Source organism: Oncorhynchus nerka, linkage group LG27, assembly GCF_034236695.1.
Source record: "Oncorhynchus nerka isolate Pitt River linkage group LG27, Oner_Uvic_2.0, whole genome shotgun sequence".
In the NCBI taxonomy this organism is placed as follows: Eukaryota; Metazoa; Chordata; class Actinopteri; order Salmoniformes; family Salmonidae; genus Oncorhynchus; species Oncorhynchus nerka.
The window spans coordinates 73,476,974-73,499,549 of NC_088422.1; the positions used below are offsets into that span (position 1 = coordinate 73,476,974).

Here is a 22,576-nt window from a genome sequence, read left to right on the forward strand (position 1 = left end):
CCAGGTGAAAACTGTGACTGACATTTACTGAAAAAGAGCACATTGAGTGTGTACAATATTGAGTATGGTGTTGTAAATCAAAAGTAGTGTGTGCTTTAACCAGTAACAAAATATTTGACTTGGCTTTACACAGCGCTGCATTACTGTCCTTTGATTTGAAGTGTACTGGAACTAAGCTAGTACAAACAACCAGCTAATACATCAACTCAAACAATCAACCCTTTATGAAGACTTTATTATGAGCGTCTGCTGAATAGCACCAACAACACAAATAACGAGAGGCAACCTTTATCGACCCTCTACACATTCAGGCAACTGAAATACAACAGATAAGACCGCAAACAGAAATGCAACTGAAATAAATTATATTGGCACCAAAGACTGCATGCACTCCCTACTGAGAAAAACCAAAGCGCTGAAGTTGACATCCCCATGTAGCACGGTTAGGATCAATTCCATTTAATTCAGGAAGTACATAGAAATTCCAGTTCTCTTCAAAATGAGGAAAATTCAGAATTGGTATTTGGTTTACTTTACTTTCTCAATTGCCTGGAATACAAATAGAATTGACTTCAATCCTGCCATGTAGTCTAATGTACATGTTTTTTAAGGAAGGCAGTTTCTCCCTTAAGCGCTATTATAAGTTCAAGAAGGATAAATTAAACAGAAGTAGTGTTTTCAGTACAGCACAATACATTGTTATGAAATGTGGTTGAGTATGAAAGTCTGTTATATACTGGAATGAAACAGTCCTGTTTGGATTACTTTAAGATGCAGTGCAAAAACTAAGCCATGTTGTGTAGTATGGGCACAGTGTCATGTAGGCTACATTCTGCCGTTTCTGGGTCCACTTCTCCACATATTGATAGTGTACCACTGTAGGGCGAATGCTGCCTTGGAAACAAATACTGCATTGCATTCTTATAACCTGGATGTGTAACACAAAACAGCTTTTTCCAAATACAACTCATAGAAGGCATTCAAACATATTCAACATGCAAATTAAAGACACCCAAGTATTTGAAGTATTCTTCCAAGACACCCTCCACAAATAAATATAATGTAAATGTTAAATACATTTTGATCCTGAACTTCTTCCTACCTCGTAAAGCTGCTTAGAGCATCACTGACCAACGGAAACATAAAATGCTCCATGAAAAATACTTGTCTTAAGGCACCAACAGATCAAAATCCAACATGGACAAATACTCTAAACTTGGAGCTCTTTTGTGAAGTTCACATTCAATAAAACTGTCTCAACAAATGTCTGTTTCTTGAAATCTGAATGGGATGCATGTGCAAATGAGGTAAAATATTGTAATGATACCAACAGCTAGCTTTGACTAATACGATAGACTTTAGAGTGTAGTTCAAGAAAATGTTGATAGAAATTGTAATATTTCATCAGTTTATGTTCGGTAACGTTTAGTGGGGTTGTTATACAGTACCTTCAGAAAGTATTCACACCCATTGCCTTTTCCACACCAAAAATTGTGTTACAGCCTGAATTTAAACTGGATTAAAATTAAGATTTGTTTTGTCACTGGCCTTATCACAATACCCCATAATGTCAAAGTGGAATTATGTTTTAGGAAATTGTACAAACTAAATGAAAAGATGAAATGTCTGGTGTCAGTAAGTATTCAACACCTTTGTTATGGTAAGCCTAAATAAATTCAGGAGTAAAAATGTGCATAACAAGTTGCATGGACTCAAACTGTGTACAATAAGTGTTTAACATAGTAATTTAAAAAATATCTAATCTCTGTACCCTTCACACACATAATTATCGGAAAGGTCCCTCAGCCATGCAGTGAATTTCAAGCACAGATTCAACCACAAAAACAAGAGAGGTTTCCAATGCCTCGCAAAGAAGGGCATCTATTGGTAGACGGATAAAAATAAAGAAATCAGACATTAAATATCCCTTTGTGAATGGGGTGAGGTTATTAATTACACTTTGGATAGTGTATTCCTAACTCAGTTGCAGGAGAGGAAGGAAACCGCACACCATTGACCATGAGGTCGATGGTGACTTTTAAACCAGTTAATAGTTTAATGGCTGTGATAGGAGAAAATGGAGGATGGATCAATTGTATTTACTCCACAATACAAAAAATGTGGCAAAGCAATACACCTTTTGCCCTGAATACAATGTATTATGTTTGGGGTACCACTCATATTTTCAAGCATAGTGGTGGCTGCATCATGTTATGGGTATGCTTGTAATCATTAAGGACTGGAGCTAAGCACAGGCAAAATCCTAGAGGAAAACCTGGTCCAGTCTGCTTTCCACCAGACACTGGGAGATGAATTCACTTTTCAGCAGGACAATAATCTACAACACAAGGCCAAATCTACACTGGAGTTGCTTAACAAGAAGACAGTGAATGTTCCCGAATGTCCAAGTTACAGTTTTGACTTAAATCTACTTGAAAATCTAAGACCCAAAAAAGGTTGTCTAGCAATGATCAACAACCAATTCATCAGAGTTTGAATAATTCTGAAAATAAATGGGCAAATGTTGCACAATCCAGGTGTGGAAAGCTCTTAAAGACTTACCCAGAAAGACTCACAGTTGTAATTGAAAGGTGATTCTAACATGTGGGGGGTTGAATACTTATTTAATGAAGACATATTCGTTTTATTTTCCATTTTTTGTTCCACTTAATCCCACTTTGTCACAACAACATGTGGAAAAAAATCAAGGGGTGTGAATACTTTAAGGCACTGTATATGGTGGTGGTGGACATACACAATCACCATGTAATCACAGTGACTAGTGAGTAGCTAGATCCTCATAGTGTTTCTCTACAGTGTTGTATCACTTCAGCACACTGTGCTGCTATATACTTACAGCCAGCTAATGAATAAGTCAAAGACCATGACAGGCTAGTCTCCTAACGCGGTGACCCAGCTTATAGGTGGGTGGCCCTGTAACAATGGGGCAATTCTACAAGACTGTACTTCACAATCACATGTCAACAATGGGAGTGCGGCAACTATTTTAGAATTTCCCTAATGCGTTTGTGCCACATCAAAACTGCCGGAAGTCATTCAACAGCAGTATGATTAAGGAAAGGCTCAACAGGCATTACATACTCTCTTACAGCAAACAGTGTTCAAACTTTGAAAACGGACTAAACTGGCTTTTCAGACAAAATATATATTTAAGTAGTAAGATGTGCAAATAAACATGTAAACAAGGATGGGAAATCATATCCATGAACTGATAATAAAGTGCTTTAGAGCTAGCATGAAGGGGATGCCCGGACATGTTATCCTAGACATGCTACCCCCCTGTAGAATGTCCTAAGACTTCTTAAGGCGGCTCACTTCTACACCTAAACCTCCAGTAGTAGAGGGACATAGACTGTAGAGGATGATGAGTTGGAGCCCAGGACCTCCTTGACGGAAACCAGAAACACATTGTGTGGGCTGAGGTGGTAGCCCTGTGTGTGTGTGTGTGTGTGGGTGGGGGGTCAGCTGATGGGCTTCTCAGAGTGCTGAAAGAGCAAACAACCCCTCACACGTCTGCGTTTCCACCGAGCTGAAGTGGGACTCCATGTTCCAGGCCATGTCAGCTGACAGGAAGTCGTCCATGACTGTCTGGGTCTCGTTGCTGGTCAGGAAGAGGTTTCCGAGGCCCTCAGAAGATGCGTCGGTCACCGTCTGAGTCTCCGTGCTGCTCAAGAGCCTGGCCTGGTCACCCTGGGACACAGAGGGAAGGGTGTTGGAGTTTGGTGTTGGTGTCAGCGGTCGGCGGAGGTCGGTCTGTGTCTCAGTGTCAGAGGACTCTGTGCTCATGGAGAAGCTGGACTGTCGCAGAATGTTGCCCAGGGGCATGTGGCCTCCGGCTTTCAGCAGGAAGTTGAGGTCAGTCTGGGTCTGGGTGTCAAACATTTCCAGTTCCAGGTCACTGGCCTGGCTCCGGCCTGGCCCCTCACTGTTTCCCAGGCCCTCCAGGAGGAGGAAGTCTGTCTGGGTTTGGATATCCAGGACCTCCAGGGGTGTGTCGGCCCCCAGACGGCTCAGCTCGCTCTCCTCCGTCTGGGTCTGGATGTGGGCCGCGTTCAGGAATTCCTCAAAGTCAAAGTCGATGCCCGTGTGCTGTTCCTGAACAGAGCCCAGACCTGACCCACAGCCTGTTGAAGAATCCATCTGCGTCTGGTGACCGGACAGAGAGTGACCTGACAAGATATTCTCCAAGTCGTTGAACAGAGCCAAGGTGGTCTGGGTTTGGTTGTCCGCCACGCTGCCCGACTGGAGATCGTCTGTCTTTACGCCAAAACACATGCCTCCTGCTGACTTGTCTTCGTCATAGAGACCGTTACCGACACCGCAGAGGGGGTCGTCTACACCGTGGGTTCTGAAGCTTCCGTCTGTCAGTGCCGTCTGTGTTGAGACACTGAGGGAGTAACTGTCGAAGAGGTCTGAGCACATGATGGCCTGGTCCATCTGAGCCCTCTCTTCTGACCCAGCCAGGGCGAGTCTGGTCTGGGTCTGCTTGGTAATGTAGGGGGACTGGGATGGGGAGGAATAGGGGCAGGGCAGCTGGCTGAGGGTATCTGTCTGCGCCCCGATGGTGGCTTTGGCCTTCGAGGGGAACGTCTGGGTCTCTACACTGACCGGCAGCAGGACCTGAGCACTCACACTAATATCTGTCTGAGAACACGAGGAGACCGATGACTCACCAACGGGGCACATCTCCGTCCCCACCCCGACCCCCATAGGCATCCTGGACAAGTATGAGATGTCTGTCTGGATGTTGGTGGAGGCATTGCTCCCCCTGGTCCCTCCTAGGTCATCGCCAGAGCCCAATGACTCCAGACTTACCTGCACCCCCATGCTGACAGGCCCCAGACTGGAGCGGGAGGCAGGCATGCTGCCCCTGAAGCCCAGGGTCTTAGGGTCTAGGTGAGGCACCATGGACTGGGGCATGAGGTGGAGGGTGCTGAAGGAGCCCTGGCTGTCCACAGCCAGCACCACAGACCTCAGAACCCCGCTCTCTGTGGAGGGGAGGAGGACAGGGAGATGGGCCAACTGCATCACAGGGAAATTCACCAGAGCCACTTTGGGCTTGGGTAGGAGGAGTTTCTGGAGGTGTTTAGGGGGGTTGTTGTGGCAGACCCTGTCTGAAGGGAGGGAGTCCTCTGAGAGTTCTCTGTCCGTTTTTATGATCTGACACATGAATTCACTGGGCTTGACTTTTTCCTCTCCACTTATCAGTCTCTCCATCTTCCTCTTTTTCACTGGTGGATACCTGCAAACACCGGGCGGAGGAGAGAATACGTCAAGCAGACAAAACAGCAGTAGGTAGTTCTAAAGCTTTGACAAACACTAATAAAAGCAAGGTGCAGTGGCAGCATCGTTGTGCAGTCAAATTCAAGGTCTGTTCTCAAGCCACGTTGTGCATGCAGGCGTTTGTCCCAACATGATCTGTTATTGAATAATGACATGGTTTACTGGATAAACTGCATGACACTTGAAGACGTTGAGCCTCTCTGCCACCACGTCTCCACAACATCTTTAAAACCCTCCAACAGCATGTCCAACCAAATACAAGTCTTTTTTAATAGAAACCCATTTGAATGTCATGTGTAGACTAATGCTTTTAGGAGCATCCACTGCCGATTCAATGACACCACATGGAAGTGACTGCAATATGCAAGGAGGAAGGATAGCCTACCAAGTGAACATTGGCTCCTTGCACAATGCATGTCTCAATCTGTCCATCTGGCTTGTCAAAATCCTTTGTTTCAGTGTCTATTTGTCCACTTGTCTGTACCTCCAACCTTGGTTCAGTAACTAGACAAGCATTTTTGAGTTAACTACACAAACAGGCAGTAGATTAGAGTATGGAAGCACGATTATTTAATATCCTATATTCCTCCTCGGTGGATATTACTGTAAATTCTATTTTAGGGAGATTCATGTAGCATAAAATCATCATTCTCCCCTGAGTCACATGCATGCAGCTGCGTGTCAGACTGGCATGTGAACATTTTGTGGGCCTGTTCCAGTTGATACAATGCTAATTTGCTAGTGAGAGCATGAGCTCAAGACAGACAGGCAGGCAGGCAGTTAAACAGGCAAAGTAGAGAGATCATTGAAAGACGACGTGAACCAACCTCCATGCGTAGCTAATGTGATTTATGGAGGATGTTTTTTGCTGGACAATGCTTATATTTTATGCATTTTGTGTATTTTTAAATTGGCCAAAACCCGTCAACAACCGGCTAATGGAAACACTGCCCTCCAGGATGATATCCAGTATACACCGAGTGAACAAAACCTTAGTAACATTGATTTTATAACCCCCCCCGCCCCTCTGAATGGCACACATACACGTCTCAATTGTCTCAAGGCTTAAAAATATTTATTTAACCTGTCTCCTCCCCTTCATCTACATTGATTGAAGTGGATTTAACAAGTGACATCAATAAGGGATCATAGACTGACCAGGTGAAAGCTATGTCATGGAAAGAGCAGGTGTTTCTAATGTTTTGTACATTCTACCTGTGTTCTGTGGGGACCTCGTGGCCGGTCCTGTAGATATGTGACAGTAGCGCTGCTCTGCTGGCGTAGGGGCAGCCACACGTGCAGCGGTAGGTCCTCCCACAGTCCTCTATGTGGCGCCTCAGGTCCCACTCTGTGCTGTAGCCGTTGTTGCACTTGGAACACTTGTGCTTCTTCTCTGCATGCATCTTCATAAAGTGCTGGATAGAGCAGAATATACAGTTAAGTCAGAAGTTTACATACACCTTAGCCAAATACATTTAAACTCAGTTTCACAATTCCTGACATTTAATCATAGTAAAAATTCCCTGTTATAGGTCAGTTAGGATCACCACTTTATTTTAAGAATGTGAAATGTCAGAATAATAGGAGAGAGAAAGATTTATTTCAGCTTTTATTTCTTTCATCACATTCCCAGTGAGTCAGAAGTTTACATACACTCAATTAGTATTTGTAGCATTGCCTTAAAATTGTTTAACTTGGGTCAAACATTTCAGGTAGCCTTCCACAAGCTTCCCACAACAAGTTGGGTGAATTTTGGCCATTCCTCCTGACAGAGCTGGTGTAACTGAGTCAGGTTTTCTACTTCCGGGTTGGAGCGAGCGGTCGCATTCGCACTTCGGTCCGCAGGTAGTATACATTTCATTACATTTCACTATAGCACAACGGTTTGATTTGTCTAATCTTAGCAATTTCTTCTTAGCTAGCTACATAGCCGTCTTTGCATCAAAGATAATTGCGTAATTATCGTACTTCGTCGTCCTAACGTAGTCTACACTGCTATCTGCCCAGCAGCTAGCCAGCTAGCCAGCTAGCTAACGTCCACCGTCTACCGAATAGCAGCACTGTAAAAACTATTACACTCAACTGAACGACTTGATTAGTGTAGTGTTAGCTAGCTACATAGTTGTCTTTGCTGTCTTCGTATCCAAGATAATTGTGTAGTTTAGAGTGTGTAGTCTTAGAGTGATTATCTTAATTTACCGAGGTTAGCTAGCCAGCTATTTGTCGTCCTTAACGTAGGAGACAATGCTAGCTAGCCAACAGCTAGCCAACGTCCACCGAATAGAACTTCCTCACTCAACAACCCGGTCGCATTCCGCTTCGCTCCACAGGTAGTATCACATTTTCATTTCATTTCATTACAGTACAACGGTTTGATTTGTTTGATCGTAGCTAGCTACATAGCTAGCTACATAGCCGTCTTTGTATCAAAGATAATTGTGTAGTCTAGAGCGATTTTCTAGGTTAGCTAGCCAGCTATTGTCGTTCTTTTAACGCAACGTAACGTAATCAACACTGCTAGCTAGCCAGCTAGCCCCGAATAGCAGCACTGTAGAAACTATCACACTCAACGGAACGACTTGATTAGTGTAGTGTCAACAACGCAGCCACTGCCAGCTAGCCTACAAAGTCAACAACGCAGCCACTGCCAGCTAGCCTACTTCAGCAGTACTGTATCATTTTAATCATTTTAGTCAATAAGATTCTTGCTACGTAAGCTTAACTTTCTGAACATTCGAGACGTGTAGTCCACTTGTCATTCCAATCTCCTTTGCATTAGCGTAGCCTCTTCTGTAGCCTGTCAACTATGTGTCTGTCTATCCCTGTTCTCTCCTCTCTGCACAGACCATACAAACGCTCCACACCGCGTGGCCGCGCCACCCTAATCTGGTGGTCCCAGCGCGCACGACCCACGTGGAGTTCCAGGTCTCCGGTAGCCTCTGGAACTGCCGATCTGCGGCCAACAAGGCAGAGTTCATCTCAGCCTATGCCTCCCTCCAGTCCCTCGACTTCTTGGCACTGACGGAAACATGGATCACCACAGATAACACTGCTACTCCTACTGCTCTCTCTTCGTCCGCCCACGTGTTCTCGCACACCCCGAGAGCTTCTGGTCAGCGGGGTGGTGGCACCGGGATCCTCATCTCTCCCAAGTGGTCATTCTCTCTTTCTCCCCTTACCCATCTGTCTATCACCTCCTTTGAATTCCATGCTGTCACAGTTACCAGCCCTTTCAAGCTTAACATCCTTATCATTTATCGCCCTCCAGGTTCCCTCGGAGAGTTCATCAATGAGCTTGATGCCTTGATAAGCTCCTTTCCTGAGGACGGCTCACCTCTCACAGTTCTGGGCGACTTTAACCTCCCCACGTCTACCTTTGACTCATTCCTCTCTGCCTCCTTCTTTCCACTCCTCTCCTCTTTTGACCTCACCCTCTCACCTTCCCCCTACTCACAAGGCAGGCAATACGCTCGACCTCATCTTTACTAGATGCTGTTCTTCCACTAACCTCATTGCAACTCCCCTCCAAGTCTCCGACCACTACCTTGTATCCTTTTCCCTCTCGCTCTCATCCAACACTTCCCACACTGCCCCTACTCGGATGGTATCGCGCCGTCCCAACCTTCGCTCTCTCTCCCCCGCTTCTCTCTCTCCTCTTCCATCCTATCATCTCTTCCCTCTGCTCAAACCTTCTCCAACCTATCTCCTGATTCTGCCTCCTCAACCCTCCTCTCCTCCCTTTCTGCATCCTTTGACTCTCTATGTCCCCTATCCTCCAGGCCGGCTCGGTCCTCCCCTCCCGCTCCGTGGCTCGACGACTCATTGCGAGCTCACAGAACAGGGCTCCGGGCAGCCGAGCGGAAATGGAGGAAAACTCGCCTCCCTGCGGACCTGGCATCCTTTCACTCCCTCCTCTCTACATTTTCCTCTTCTGTCTCTGCTGCTAAAGCCACTTTCTACCACTCTAAATTCCAAGCATCTGCCTCTAACCCTAGGAAGCTCTTTGCCACCTTCTCCTCCTCCCCCTCCCCCCCCCCCTCCTCCCTCTCTGCAGATGACTTCGTCAACCATTTTGAAAAGAAGGTCGACGACATCCGATCCTCGTTTGCTAAGTCAAACGACACCGCTGGTTCTGCTCACACTGCCCTACCCTGTGCTCTGACCTCTTTCTCCCCTCTCTCTCAGATGAAATCTCGCGTCTTGTGACGGCCGGCCGCCCAACAACCTGCCCGCTTGACCCTATCCCCTCCTCTCTTCTCCGACCATTTCCGGAGACCTTCTCCCCTTACCTCACCTCGCTCATCAACTCATCCCTGACCGCTGGCTACGTCCCTTCCGTCTTCAAGAGAGCGAGAGTTGCACCCCTTCTGAAAAAACCTACACTCGATCCCTCCGATGTCAACAACTACAGACCAGTATCCCTTCTTTCTTTTCTCTCCAAAACTCTTGAACGTGCCGTCCTTGGCCAGCTCTCCCGCTATCACTCTCAGAATGACCTTCTTGATCCAAATCAGTCAGGTTTCAAGACTAGTCATTCAACTGAGACTGCTCTTCTCTGTATCACGGAGGCGCTCCGCACTGCTAAAGCTAACTCTCTCTCCTCTGCTCTCATCCTTCTAGACCTATCGGCTGCCTTCGATACTGTGAACCATCAGATCCTCCTCTCCACCCTCTCTGAGTTGGGCATCTCCGGCGCGGCCACGCTTGGATTGCGTCCTACCTGACAGGTCGCTCCTACCAGGTGGCGTGGCGAGAATCTGTCTCCTCACCACGCGCTCTCACCACTGGCGTCCCCCAGGGCTCTGTTCTAGGCCCTCTCCTATTCTCGCTATACACCAAGTCACTTGGCTCTGTCATAACCTCACATGGTCTCTCCTATCATTGCTATGCAGACGACACACAATTAATCTTCTCCTTTCCCCCTTCTGATGACCAGGTGGCGAATCGCATCTCTGCATGTCTGGCAGACATATCAGTGTGGATGACGGATCACCACCTCAAGCTGAACCTCGGCAAGACGGAGCTGCTCTTCCTCCCGGGGAAGGACTGCCCGTTCCATGATCTCGCCATCACGGTTGACAACTCCATTGTGTCCTCCTCCCAGAGCGCTAAGAACCTTGGCGTGATCCTGGACAACACCCTGTCGTTCTCAACTAACATCAAGGCGGTGGCCCTTTCCTGTAGGTTCATGCTCTACAACATCCGCAGAGTACGACCCTGCCTCACACAGGAAGCGGCGCAGGTCCTAATCCAGGCACTTGTCATCTCCCGTCTGGATTACTGCAACTCGCTGTTGGCTGGGCTCCCTGCCTGTGCCATTAAACCCCTACAACTCATCCAGAACGCCGCAGCCCGTCTGGTGTTCAACCTTCCCAAGTTCTCTCACGTCACCCCGCTCCTCCGCTCCCTCCACTGGCTTCCAGTTGAAGCTCGTATCCACTACAAGACCATGGTGCTTGCCTACGGAGCTGTGAGGGGAACGGCACCTCAGTACCTCCAGGCTCTGATCAGGCCCTACACCCAAACAAGGGCACTGCATTCATCCACCTCTGGCCTGCTTGCCTCCCTACCACTGAGGAAGTACAGTTCCCGCTCAGCCCAGTCAAAACTGTTCGCTGCTCTGGCCCCCCAATGGTGGAACAAACTCCCTCACGACGCCAGGACAGCGGAGTCAATCACCACCTTCCGGAGACACCTGAAACCCCACCTCTTTAAGGAATACCTAGGATAGGATAAAGTAATCCTTCTCACCCCCCTTAAAAGATTTAGATGCACTATTGTAAAGTGGCTGTTCCACTGGATGTCATAAGGTGAACGCACCAATTTGTAAGTCGCTCTGGATAAGAGCGTCTGCTAAATTACTTAAATGTAATGTAAATGTAGGTTTGTGGGCCTCCTTGCTCGCACACACTTTTTCAGTTCTGCCTACACATTTTCTATGGGATTAAGGTCAGAGCTTTGTGATGGCCACTCCAATACCTTGACATTGTTGTCCTTAAGCCATTTTGCCACAACTTTGGAAGTATGTTTGGAGTCATTGTCCATTTGGAAGACTCATTTGCGACCAAGCTTTAACTTCCTGTCTTGAGATGTTGCTCAATATATCCACAAAAAATGTTTGCCTCATGATGCCATCTATTTTGTGAAGTGCACCAGTCCCTCCTGCAGGAAAGCACCCCCACAACATGATGCTGCCACCCCCGTGCTTACCGGTTGGGATGTTGTTCTTCGGCTTGCAAGCCTCCCCCTTTTTCCTCCAAACATAACGATGGTCATTACGGCCAAACAGTTCTATTTTTGTTTCATCAGACCAGAGAACATTTCTCCAAAAAGTACGATCTTTGTCCCCATGTGCAGGTGCAAACCGTAGTCTGGCTTTTTTATGGCGGTTTTGGAGCAGTGGCTTCTTCCTTGCCGAGCGGCCTTTCAGGTTATGTCGATATAGGACTCTTTATCCTGTGGATATAGATACTTTTGTACCGGTTTCCTCCAGCATCTTCACAAGGTCCTTTGCTGTTGTTCTGGGATTGATTTGCACTTTTCGCATCAAAGTACATTCATCTCTAGGAGACAGAACGCGTCTCCTTCCTGAGCAGTATGGCGGCTGCGTGGTCCCATGGTGTTTATACTTGCGTACTATTGTTTGTACAGATGAACGTGGTACCTTCAGGTGTTTGGAAATTGCTCCCAAGGATGAACCAGACCTGTGGAGGTGTACAATTTGCTTTTCTGAGGTCTTGACTGATTTATTTTCCCATGATGTCAAGCAAAGAGGCACTGAGTTTGAAGGTAGGCCTTAAAAATACATCCACAGGTGCACCTCCAATTGACTCAAATGATGTCAATTAGCTAAATCAGAAGCTTCTAAAGCCATAATTTTCTGGAATTTTCCAAGCTGTTTAAAGGCACGGTCAACTTAGCGTATGTAAACTTCTGACCCATTGGAATTGTGATACAGTAAATTATAAGTGAAATAATCTGTCTTTAAACAATTGTTGGGAAAATGACTTGTGTCATGCAGAAGGTAGATGTCATAACCGACTTGTCAAAACTATAGTTTGTTAGCAAGAAATTTGCGGAGTGGTTGAAAAACAAGTTTTAATGACTCCAACCTATGTGTATGTAAACTTCCAACTTCAACACTACATAGGGCTATGAGAGGAGGTTACTTGTTACACGAACTGGAAAAAAGCAATAAAAGAATGTATTATTCCCTTCTTGTTCACTAATTCCAATTTCCTAGTTATACTTCAAAAGCCTCTCTATTGAGACATAATTATTAGACACACTTTCCAATCATTTACAATTCCCATCCACCATCAGCATCTCAGGGGAGATCCAAAGCAGGACCCGAAAGTGATTAGGGGAAAACCCAGGAGGAAATGTCTGTCTCAGTCATTCCATTCATTAGACAATCCGCATGAGTCTGACTCAGGTGGTTTTGTGACAGGTTAAAGGACATATTCATAGCCTGTTATACATTGAAAAGTATTAGTAAGTTCATAGTATGTGAGGATCTTAAAACATCTAAGGTTAAAAAGATGCATTCAGTATTAGTTGATAGAGATTGATAACATTCATATAATTGTGTTAAAGTTCAAATCTGTCAAAGGGTACGAATTGTGAGAGTAATGTTTAAACGTTATATTGATTACTTTATTTTGTGGTGCCTAAAAGTGTTAATCTGTGATCTACGAAATGCTCTTAATCTATGAGCCGGAGATCGATTGCTCTGGTCTCCACCCATATTCCTGGGGAAATTCGCGGTCTTTTCTCATTGAACTAAATGTTGACTTGAGAATACAACACCATATCACTCTCGTGATTATTTCTCCCCTGTTTTCAGGTACTTTATTGATGATAAAAATAGTAATTTAAATGTTATAACTAGCGAACATGTCAAGAGTGTTTAAGGTGTGTTTTAGTAACGTCTTGAGGAAGTTAGAGTTAAGTTTGAAGAGAGTAATATTAGCCCTGCTCGGTTGAAGTGAAGGATAGCATCGTACTGAGAGTAGCTGCCATTTTATGTCGATTGTGAATGAACATGCGTGTTGTTAATAAGATATTTTGCTGTGTTATTTGTATAATGGGTTTTCTGTTATGTAATGTGTTACTTTTGTGAAATTATTGAACTAAATGTTGACTTGAGAATACAACACCGTATCACTCTCGTGATTATTTCTCCCCTGTTTTCAGGGGCGTAACATTTTCAGCCAGGCAATCTCTGTCATTATACAGATCTTAGACTGACTGTAGGGATGTGGTACCTGTTTAACCAGGGAAAACTGGGAGAAGGGTCTGTTGGGGCCTCGTGGACAGCCCTCTATGGGACAACAGTAGAGCTTCTGGGAGCCCTTCATGTCCTTCCTGATGGTGGGGTTGACAAGGCCGTCCTATGGAGAGAGAGGATGAATGATTAGATTGTGATATTATAGGCTTAAGATTTAGTGTCATCTATCAGCACTGAAATAATGTAGGCTAACCAACAACAAGTAGAAAGGTAGGCCATCAGCACAACTCTCAAGACCGCTGAGCTAAAGGCCTAGGTATTAGTTATACCTTAGTTAGTGATGATTTTAGCCTTGGAGTACCATTACAATGAAAACATCCAGTAGATTGACACGCCAATGATCCTTTGTAGAAAACCATATGAATGTCAAATACATCCATCTGGACCACGAAGGTGGTCCAGATGGAGGGTCCACATCTATGACTTTAAAGGAGGTTCAGATGAGTTATTAGTTTAACAGCACATCGCGTTTGTGCTTTCCAGTGTGCTACATCACTCCACACTCCTGGCAGTCTCCAGATAGCCGTGCCGAAGCAGCTGTCAGCAGCACATTACATTAACTCAATGAACAGCAGCATGATGCTTATGTAAGAGTACAGCACACACTCACAGGCCACAGATAGACCTCAGCATTGACCCGTGTGTACAATTCCAATTCCCGTGTGTACATCCTAACCATCCTTATTAGCATTGCACTATTTCACTGGCCAAGGTCACCTAGCAGGCTACATTTACTGTGTCATTGGTTTTTATTTAACCTTCATTTAACTAGGCAAGTCAACTAAGAACAAATTCTTATTGACAATGACGGCCTACCCCGGCCAAACCCGGACGACGCTGGGCCAATTGTGCGCCGCCCTATGGGACTCCCAATCACAACCGGATGTGATACAGCCTGGGTTCGAACCAGGGATTGCAGTGATGCCTCTTGCACTGAGATGCAGTGTCTTAGACCGTTACGCCACTCGGGAGTCCAAAATTTGTACAGTACTAGTAAAAGAGACGTTTTGATGGAAGTTAGGCTAATATACATAAACATCCTGCATAGTGCTAAAGATTATCCAGGCACAGTGCATTGCCAGACTTTGATACAGGCAGAGATATCTTTGTTTCTGTCTGCTACAAGACAGCCTGGGTAGGGTCTGCTGAGCAGCATCGCAGCTAGGAAATACAATCTGAAAATCTGTCAGTAGGCTGATTCAAGAAGTCAGGTCATCAAAAGTGTTTAACATGCAAAGTTTGACAGGAAGTGTGACTAGACTACACTACAGCCTGCTTAGTACAGTAGGCTAATATATATAAAAAATATATATTTCACCTTTATTTAACCAGGTCGGCTAGTTGAGAACAAGTTCTCATTTACAACTGCGACCTGGCCAAGATAAAGCATAGCAGTGTGAACAGACAACAACACAGAGTTACACATGGAGTAAACAATAAACAAGTCAATAACACAGTAGAAAAAATAAAGAGTCTATCTCCTTTGCATTAGCGTAGCCTCTTCTGTAGCCTGTCAACTATGTGTCTGTCTATCCCTGTTCTCTCCTCTCTGCACAGACCATACAAACGCTCCACACCGCGTGGCCGCGGCCACTCTAATCTGGTGGTCCCAGCGCGCACGACCCACGTGGAGTTCCAGGTCTCCGGTAGCCTCTGGAACTGCCGATCTGCGGCCAACAAGGCAGAGTTCATCTCAGCCTATGCCTCCCTCCAGTCCCTCGACTTCTTGGCACTGACGGAAACATGGATCACCACAGATAACACTGCTACTCCTACTGCTCTCTCTTTGTCCGCCCACGTGTTCTCGCACACCCCGAGAGCTTCTGGTCAGCGGGGTGGTGGCACCGGGATCCTCATCTCTCCCAAGTGGTCATTCTCTCTTTCTCCCCTTACCCATCTGTCTATCGCCTCCTTTGAATTCCATGCTGTCACAGTTACCAGCCCTTTCAAGCTTAACATCCTTATCATTTATCGCCCTCCAGGTTCCCTCGGAGAGTTCATCAATGAGCTTGATGCCTTGATAAGCTCCTTTCCTGAGGACGGCTCACCTCTCACAGTTCTGGGCGACTTTAACCTCCCCACGTCTACCTTTGACTCATTCCTCTCTGCCTCCTTCTTTCCACTCCTCTCCTCTTTTGACCTCACCCTCTCACCTTCCCCCTACTCACAAGGCAGGCAATACGCTCGACCTCATCTTTACTAGATGCTGTTCTTCCACTAACCTCATTGCAACTCCCCTCCAAGTCTCCGACCACTACCTTGTATCCTTTTCCCTCTCGCTCTCATCCAACACTTCCCACACTGCCCCTACTCGGATGGTATCGCGCCGTCCCAACCTTCGCTCTCTCTCCCCGCTACTCTCTCCTCTTCCATCCTATCATCTCTTCCCTCTGCTCAAACCTTCTCCAACCTATCTCCTGATTCTGCCTCCTCAACCCTCCTCTCCTCCCTTTCTGCATCCTTTGACTCTCTATGTCCCCTATCCTCCAGGCCGGCTCGGTCCTCCCTCCCGCTCCGTGGCTCGACGACTCATTGCGAGCTCACAGAACAGGGCTCCGGGCAGCCGAGCGGAAATGGAGGAAAACTCGCCTCCCTGCGGACCTGGCATCCTTTCACTCCCTCCTCTCTACATTTTCCTCTTCTGTCTCTGCTGCTAAAGCCACTTTCTACCACTCTAAATTCCAAGCATCTGCCTCTAACCCTAGGAAGCTCTTTGCCACCTTCTCCTCCTCCCCTCCCCCTCCTCCCTCTCTGCAGATGACTTCGTCAACCATTTTGAAAAGAAGGTCGACGACATCCGATCCTCGTTTGCTAAGTCAAACGACACCGCTGGTTCTGCTCACACTGCCCTACCCTGTGCTCTGACCTCTTTCTCCCCTCTCTCTCCAGATGAAATCTCGCGTCTTGTGACGGCCGGCCGCCCAACAACCTGCCCGCTTGACCCTATTCCCTCCTCTCTTCTCCAGACCATTTCCGGAGACCTTCTCCCTTACCTCACCTCGCTCATCAACTCATCCCTGACCGCTGGCTACGTCCCTTCTGTCTTCAAGAGAGCGAGAGTTGCACCCCTTCTGAAAAAACCTACACTCGATCCCTCCTTCTTTCCACTCCTCTCCTCTTTTGACCTCACCCTCTCACCTTCCCCCCCTACTCACAAGGCAGGAAATACGCTCGACCTCATCTTTACTAGATGCTGTTCTTCCACTAACCTCATTGCAACTCCCCTCCAAGTCTCCGACCACTACCTTGTATCCTTTTCCCTCTCATCCAACACTTCCCACACTGCCCCTACTCGGATGGTATCGCGCCGTCCCAACCTTCGCTCTCTCTCCCCCGCTACTCTCTCCTCTTCCATCCTATCATCTCTTCCCTCTGCTCAAACCTATCTCCTGATTCTGCCTCCTCAACCCTCCTCTCCTCCCTTTCTGCATCCTTTGACTCTCTATGTCCCCTTCTCCTTTGCCACCTTCTCCTCCTCCCCCTCCCCCTCCTCCCTCTCTGCAGATGACTTCGTCAACCATTTTGAAAAGAAGGTCGACGACATCCGATCCTCGTTTGCTAAGTCAAACGACACCGCTGGTTCTGCTCACACTGCCCTACCCTGTGCTCTGACCTCTTTCTCCCCTCTCTCTCCAGATGAAATCTCGCGTCTTGTGACGGCCGGCCGCCCAACAACCTGCCCGCTTGACCCTATCCCCTCCTCTCTTCTCCAGACCATTTCCGGAGACCTTCTCCCTTACCTCACCTCGCTCATCAACTCATCCCTGACCGCTGGCTACGTCCCTTCCGTCTTCAAGAGAGCGAGAGTTGCACCCTTCTGAAAAAACCTACACTCGATCCCTCCGACGTCAACAACTACAGACCAGTATCCCTTCTTTCTTTTCTCTCCAAAACTCTTGAACGTGCCGTCCTTGGCCAGCTCTCCCGCTATCTCTCTCAGAATGACCTTCTTGATCCAAATCAGTCAGGTTTCAAGACTAGTCATTCAACTGAGACTGCTCTTCTCTGTATCACGGAGGCCCTCCGCACTGCTAAAGCTAACTCTCTCTCCTCTGCTCTCATCCTTCTAGACCTATCGGCTGCCTTCGATACTGTGAACCATCAGATCCTCCTCTCCACCCTCTCCGAGTTGGGCATCTCCGGCGCGGCCCACGCTTGGATTGCGTCCTACCTGACAGGTCGCTCCTACCAGGTGGCGTGGCGAGAATCTGTCTCCTCACCACGCGCTCTCACCACTGGCGTCCCCAGGGCTCTGTTCTAGGCCCTCTCCTATTCACGCTATACACCAAGTCACTTGGCTCTGTCATAACCTCACATGGTCTCTCCTATCATTGCTATGCAGACGACACACAATTAATCTTCTCCTTTCCCCCTTCTGATGACCAGGTGGCGAATCGCATCTCTGCATGTCTGGCAGACATATCAGTGTGGATGACGGATCACCACCTCAAGCTGAACCTCGGCAAGACGGAGCTGCTCTTCCTCCCGGGGAAGGACTGCCCATTCCATGATCTCGCCATCACGGTTGACAACTCCATTGTGTCCTCCTCCCAGAGCGCTAAGAACCTTGGCGTGATCCTGGACAACACCCTGTCGTTCTCAACTAACATCAAGGCGGTGGCCCGTTCTTGTAGGTTCATGCTCTACAACATCCGCAGAGTACGACCCTGCCTCACACAGGAAGCAGCGCAGGTCCTAATCCAGGCACTTGTCATCTCCCGTCTGGATTACTGCAACTCGCTGTTGGCTGGGCTCCCTGCCTGTGCCATTAAACCCCTACAACTCATCCAGAACGCCGCAGCCCGTCTGGTGTTCAACCTTCCCAAGTTCTCTCACGTCACCCCGCTCCTCCGCTCCCTCCACTGGCTTCCAGTTGAAGCTCGTATCCACTACAAGACCATGGTGCTTGCCTACGGAGCTGTGAGGGGAACGGCACCTCAGTACCTCCAGGCTCTGATCAGGCCCTACACCCAAACAAGGGCACTGCATTCATCCACCTCTGGCCTGCTCGCCTCCCTACCACTGAGGAAGTACAGTTCCCGCTCAGCCCAGTCAAAACTGTTCGCTGCTCTGGCCCCCCAATGGTGGAACAAACTCCCTCACGACGCCAGGACAGCGGAGTCAATCACCACCTTCCGGAGACACCTGAAACCCCACCTCTTTCAGGAATACCTAGGATAGGATAAAGTAATCCTTCTCACCCCCTTAAAAGATTTAGATGCACTATTGTAAAGTGGCTGTTCCACTGGATGTCTTAAGGTGAACGCACCAATTTGTAAGTCGCTCTGGATAAGAGCGTCTGCTAAATGACTTAAATGTAAATGTAAATGTATATACATTGTGTGCAAAAGGCATGAGGAGGTAGGCGAATAATTACAATTTAGCAGATTAACACTGGAGTGATAAATGATCAGATGGTCATGTGCAGGTAGAGATACTGGTGTGTAAAAGAGCAGAAAAGTAAATAAATAAAAACAGTATGGGGATGAGGTAGGTAAATTGGGTGGGCTATTTACCGATGGACTATGTACAGCTGCAGCGATCGGTTAGCTGCTCAGATAGCAGATGTTTAAAGTTGGTGAGGGAGATAAGTCTCCAACTTCAGCGATTTTTGCAATTTGTTCCTGTCACAGGCAGCAGAGAACTGGAACGAAAGGCGGCCAAATGAGGTGTTGGCTTTAGGGATGATCAGTGAGATACACCTGCTGGAGCGCGGGCTACGGGTGGGTGTTGCCATCGTGACAGTGAACTGAGATAAGGTGGAGCTTTACCTAGCATGGACTTGTAGATGACCTGGAGCCAGTGGGTCTGGCGACGAATATGTAGCGACGACCAGCCGACTAGAGCATACAGGTCGCAGTGGTGGGTGGTATAAGGTGCTTTAGTAACAAAACGGATGGCACTGTGATAAACTGCATCCAGTTTGCTGAGTAGAGTATTGGAAGCTATTTTGTAGATGACATCGCCGAAGTCGAGGATCGGTAGGATAGTCAGTTTTACTAGGGTAAGTTTGGCGGCGTGAGTGAAGGAGGCTTTGTTGCGGAATAGAAAGCCGACTCTAGATTTGATTTTAGATTGGAGATGTTTGATATGAGTCTGGAAGGAGAGTTTACAGTCTAGCCAGACACCTAGGTACTTACAGATGTCCATATATTCTAGGTCGGAACCATCCAGGGTGGTGATGCTAGTCGGGCGTACCTGTTGTAATGTTCAGAAGTGTGTGAAACTAAATTGATTGTCAAATGTGATATGGTAGTTCAGTCGGGCTAAGGCACAGTGAGTGTCCAGCGACAACCGTGTTATAACCCAAATCTCTTTCTGCATCAATTAATAAAACAGAACAAGCCTGGCCAGTACGTAACAGCGGAGGAACAGTAAGCAGCCTGTGCTTTCCTGGCCTGATAACTCCGGTTGAGTAGCGTTAGCCCATTAACTACCTTTAGTGTCTATTTATGAAGGTATCTTCTGGCCGGGGGAGTTCTGTTATGAGCCCTGACGCTAATTCTGAATGTTAACACGCATTGCTTGCGATACGAATTTGGAAACGTAATAAGTAACACATCTTTAATATCAGTGATATATATAAATATATTTTTAATTTTTTTTAAACGAAAGGTTAAATTACTACACACCTTTAAATAGTTAAGTGTTCCCACGCGGCCATAGCTCCATGTTACAGCGGTTTTATACGGAAGACAGAGGCGACCACCTGTGCTACCTAGCCATCAAGCCTGCTCGAACACCTGTGTGTAAGCGTAACTGGCGAGGATGTGTTGTGTGTGGCTGGACGCACACAGCCGTATGGATCTGTGCAAACCTGCTACAGTAAATATATTTTATTGAAAGATTATTTCACCTTGAAATTAAAGATAAGTTCCATATGTTTCGAAGACCGTTTACAAAACGTTAAAACAGAGCGTTGGGATTGTAGTCACATGGTCCCAGCGGTAAACGGTGCCTATAGCGGAGAACCTGTGTGAGAAGGAATAATGCCCTGGGTTCTCGAAAGCAAGGGTAGCGTTGCCTCTACTGTCAGCCCTTTCACAGTCATAGACATCTACGACTATGCTCAATTGGCACCATTTTGTTCAGATTGACAGTTTCCTTCATGAACTGCTGCACCATGCATTTTCTCCTCCATCTCTCATTCTCCTGCTAATTAGACCCAGTTGAATTAGTTAGCATTTATGTGGGGGAATGAGGAGCATGAAGTGCTTTTCTGACCTAATTCAAACATTCACCTTCAACGAGCTCAGTCTGTAGAAAGCCAAAAGATTGCTAGATCCCAGCATTCATTTGGGGGAAACTGGAATCACTAGGACTCCCACCGGGCAGCAAGACTAGGCCAGGACATTGCATACATTTCAGTTAAAGAGGAGGACCATTGTCTCCAAGACTTTCCCTTACTATAACTAGTATTCATATTTAGCCTAAAGACAGTGTGACAGTTGGTTGTATGACCAGACTGATTTCATTGCACATCTCAGGTTTAGCCCATCTTCTTCAGCCATTTAAACATTAATTCACCGAGGGTTATTTTAATTGCTTGAATTTCCCAAAACTTCTTGAGAACCAAATGACTCAATAATATGACACACAGTTAGGCTGTGTGGGCATGGAGACATGCGTGTTTACATGCACAGAAATAATTCGATATTAAACTGAGTTTGGCATTCGTCATGTAAACACCTTACTCTGCTTATCTTAATCGGCGTAAGGACATAATCGAAGTAAACATAAACCAATTAAAACACCTGGTTTTCGGAGCAACCTTCGAATTATGGCATGTAAACAGTTTAATCGTCGTTCCAGCGGTGTATTTGATCTGCGCATGTGCCAGCACCCGTAGCGCAAGCCTCCCTGCGTGAGTTCGGAAAACTGAAAGTATATATTTTCACTTACACACATATGTCCTAACGCAGAATCAGATCGTCTTCTCAAATATAACATGGTCAATGTGGTAGAACGTTTATTTTCATTGGCGATTTTCTGCATTTATCAAAAGTCCCATCAGTAGCCTAATTTCAGATGTGTCCACAAAAACAGAATTATTAGGGAAATCGTTCTTGCAAAGCATATAAACGTTTTAAACTTACTATTATATTCATCTGAATATCCACAATATTCTTATTATTGTGCGCATCTAAACGTGTGGATTTTAACAGATAATATGTGTATGGCTGACATGTAAAGGCAGTACAAGAAAGCTTAACATTAGCGCGGATAAAGTCTCATGCAGCTATGATCCTAGCCAAGGATGATTGAAACACTGCTTAAAGCAATGTAACACAATAGTAAGAAAGTAACGTTATCAGCAATATACAGTTGTTGCTAGCCAACTTCAAAGAACTGGCCTCAAACAGTGCACAATGACTTGCCGTTTTCCCAATAAGCATGCCTCGAACTACCTAACGTAACTAATTAGTGATTACAAGCCTCATGAATTGAAAAAAAGACAACGTGTTGAAATATGTCAGTAGCCCCTTTGGTTAAATTGCAAATAGGCTAACAAGCTAGCTACCTTTACTCTGTGGGACTTCACGAGATGCATGTTCAGGGCTGGCGTGTTCGGTAGAATCTTGCCACATCCTTCTACAGTGCATAGGATATTGGTCCGCACTTCTTTGGTGAGCTCCATGATAGACGGTTTGATAATCTCCCGCGTCGGTGCAGGGGGCTCTTCGGTGCATTTTTGATTGCCCGTGGAAGCGTTATCGTTTCCGTACGCTTTCCCGGACGCAGAGGCAGCCATGTTTCTGTTGACAAGTCACCAAACCAACTGCTCATCAAGCAGCAGACGCGCTGCTGCAAACAAGCCAGGAAAATATGGTCCGGAAAATACAAGGACGCGGCCACTTCCGGTAGACCTTTCTTAGCAACAGACAGCCACTCCCACACAAGCGTCCTGGCAACATCAGAGGGCTGGCAAGTGACAATATTGTAGCTAAAGTCTGACATATTACATGTGGAAAAATGTAAAAC

General features: G+C 46.5%; 1 protein-coding gene across 1 annotated transcript; it reads right to left on the bottom strand.

The window, feature by feature from the left end:
• Window positions 1–216: 216 nt before the first annotated feature.
• Window positions 217–22,553, bottom strand: LOC115112393 (ATM interactor-like). Its single transcript, XM_029639424.2, is given in 5 exon segments — window positions 217–3,522; window positions 3,524–5,263; window positions 6,520–6,719; window positions 13,572–13,697; window positions 22,116–22,553. Coding segments are annotated over 5 exon segments (2,337 nt in total). The 5' UTR covers window positions 22,347–22,553; the 3' UTR covers window positions 217–3,482.
• Window positions 22,554–22,576: the final 23 nt, after the last annotated feature.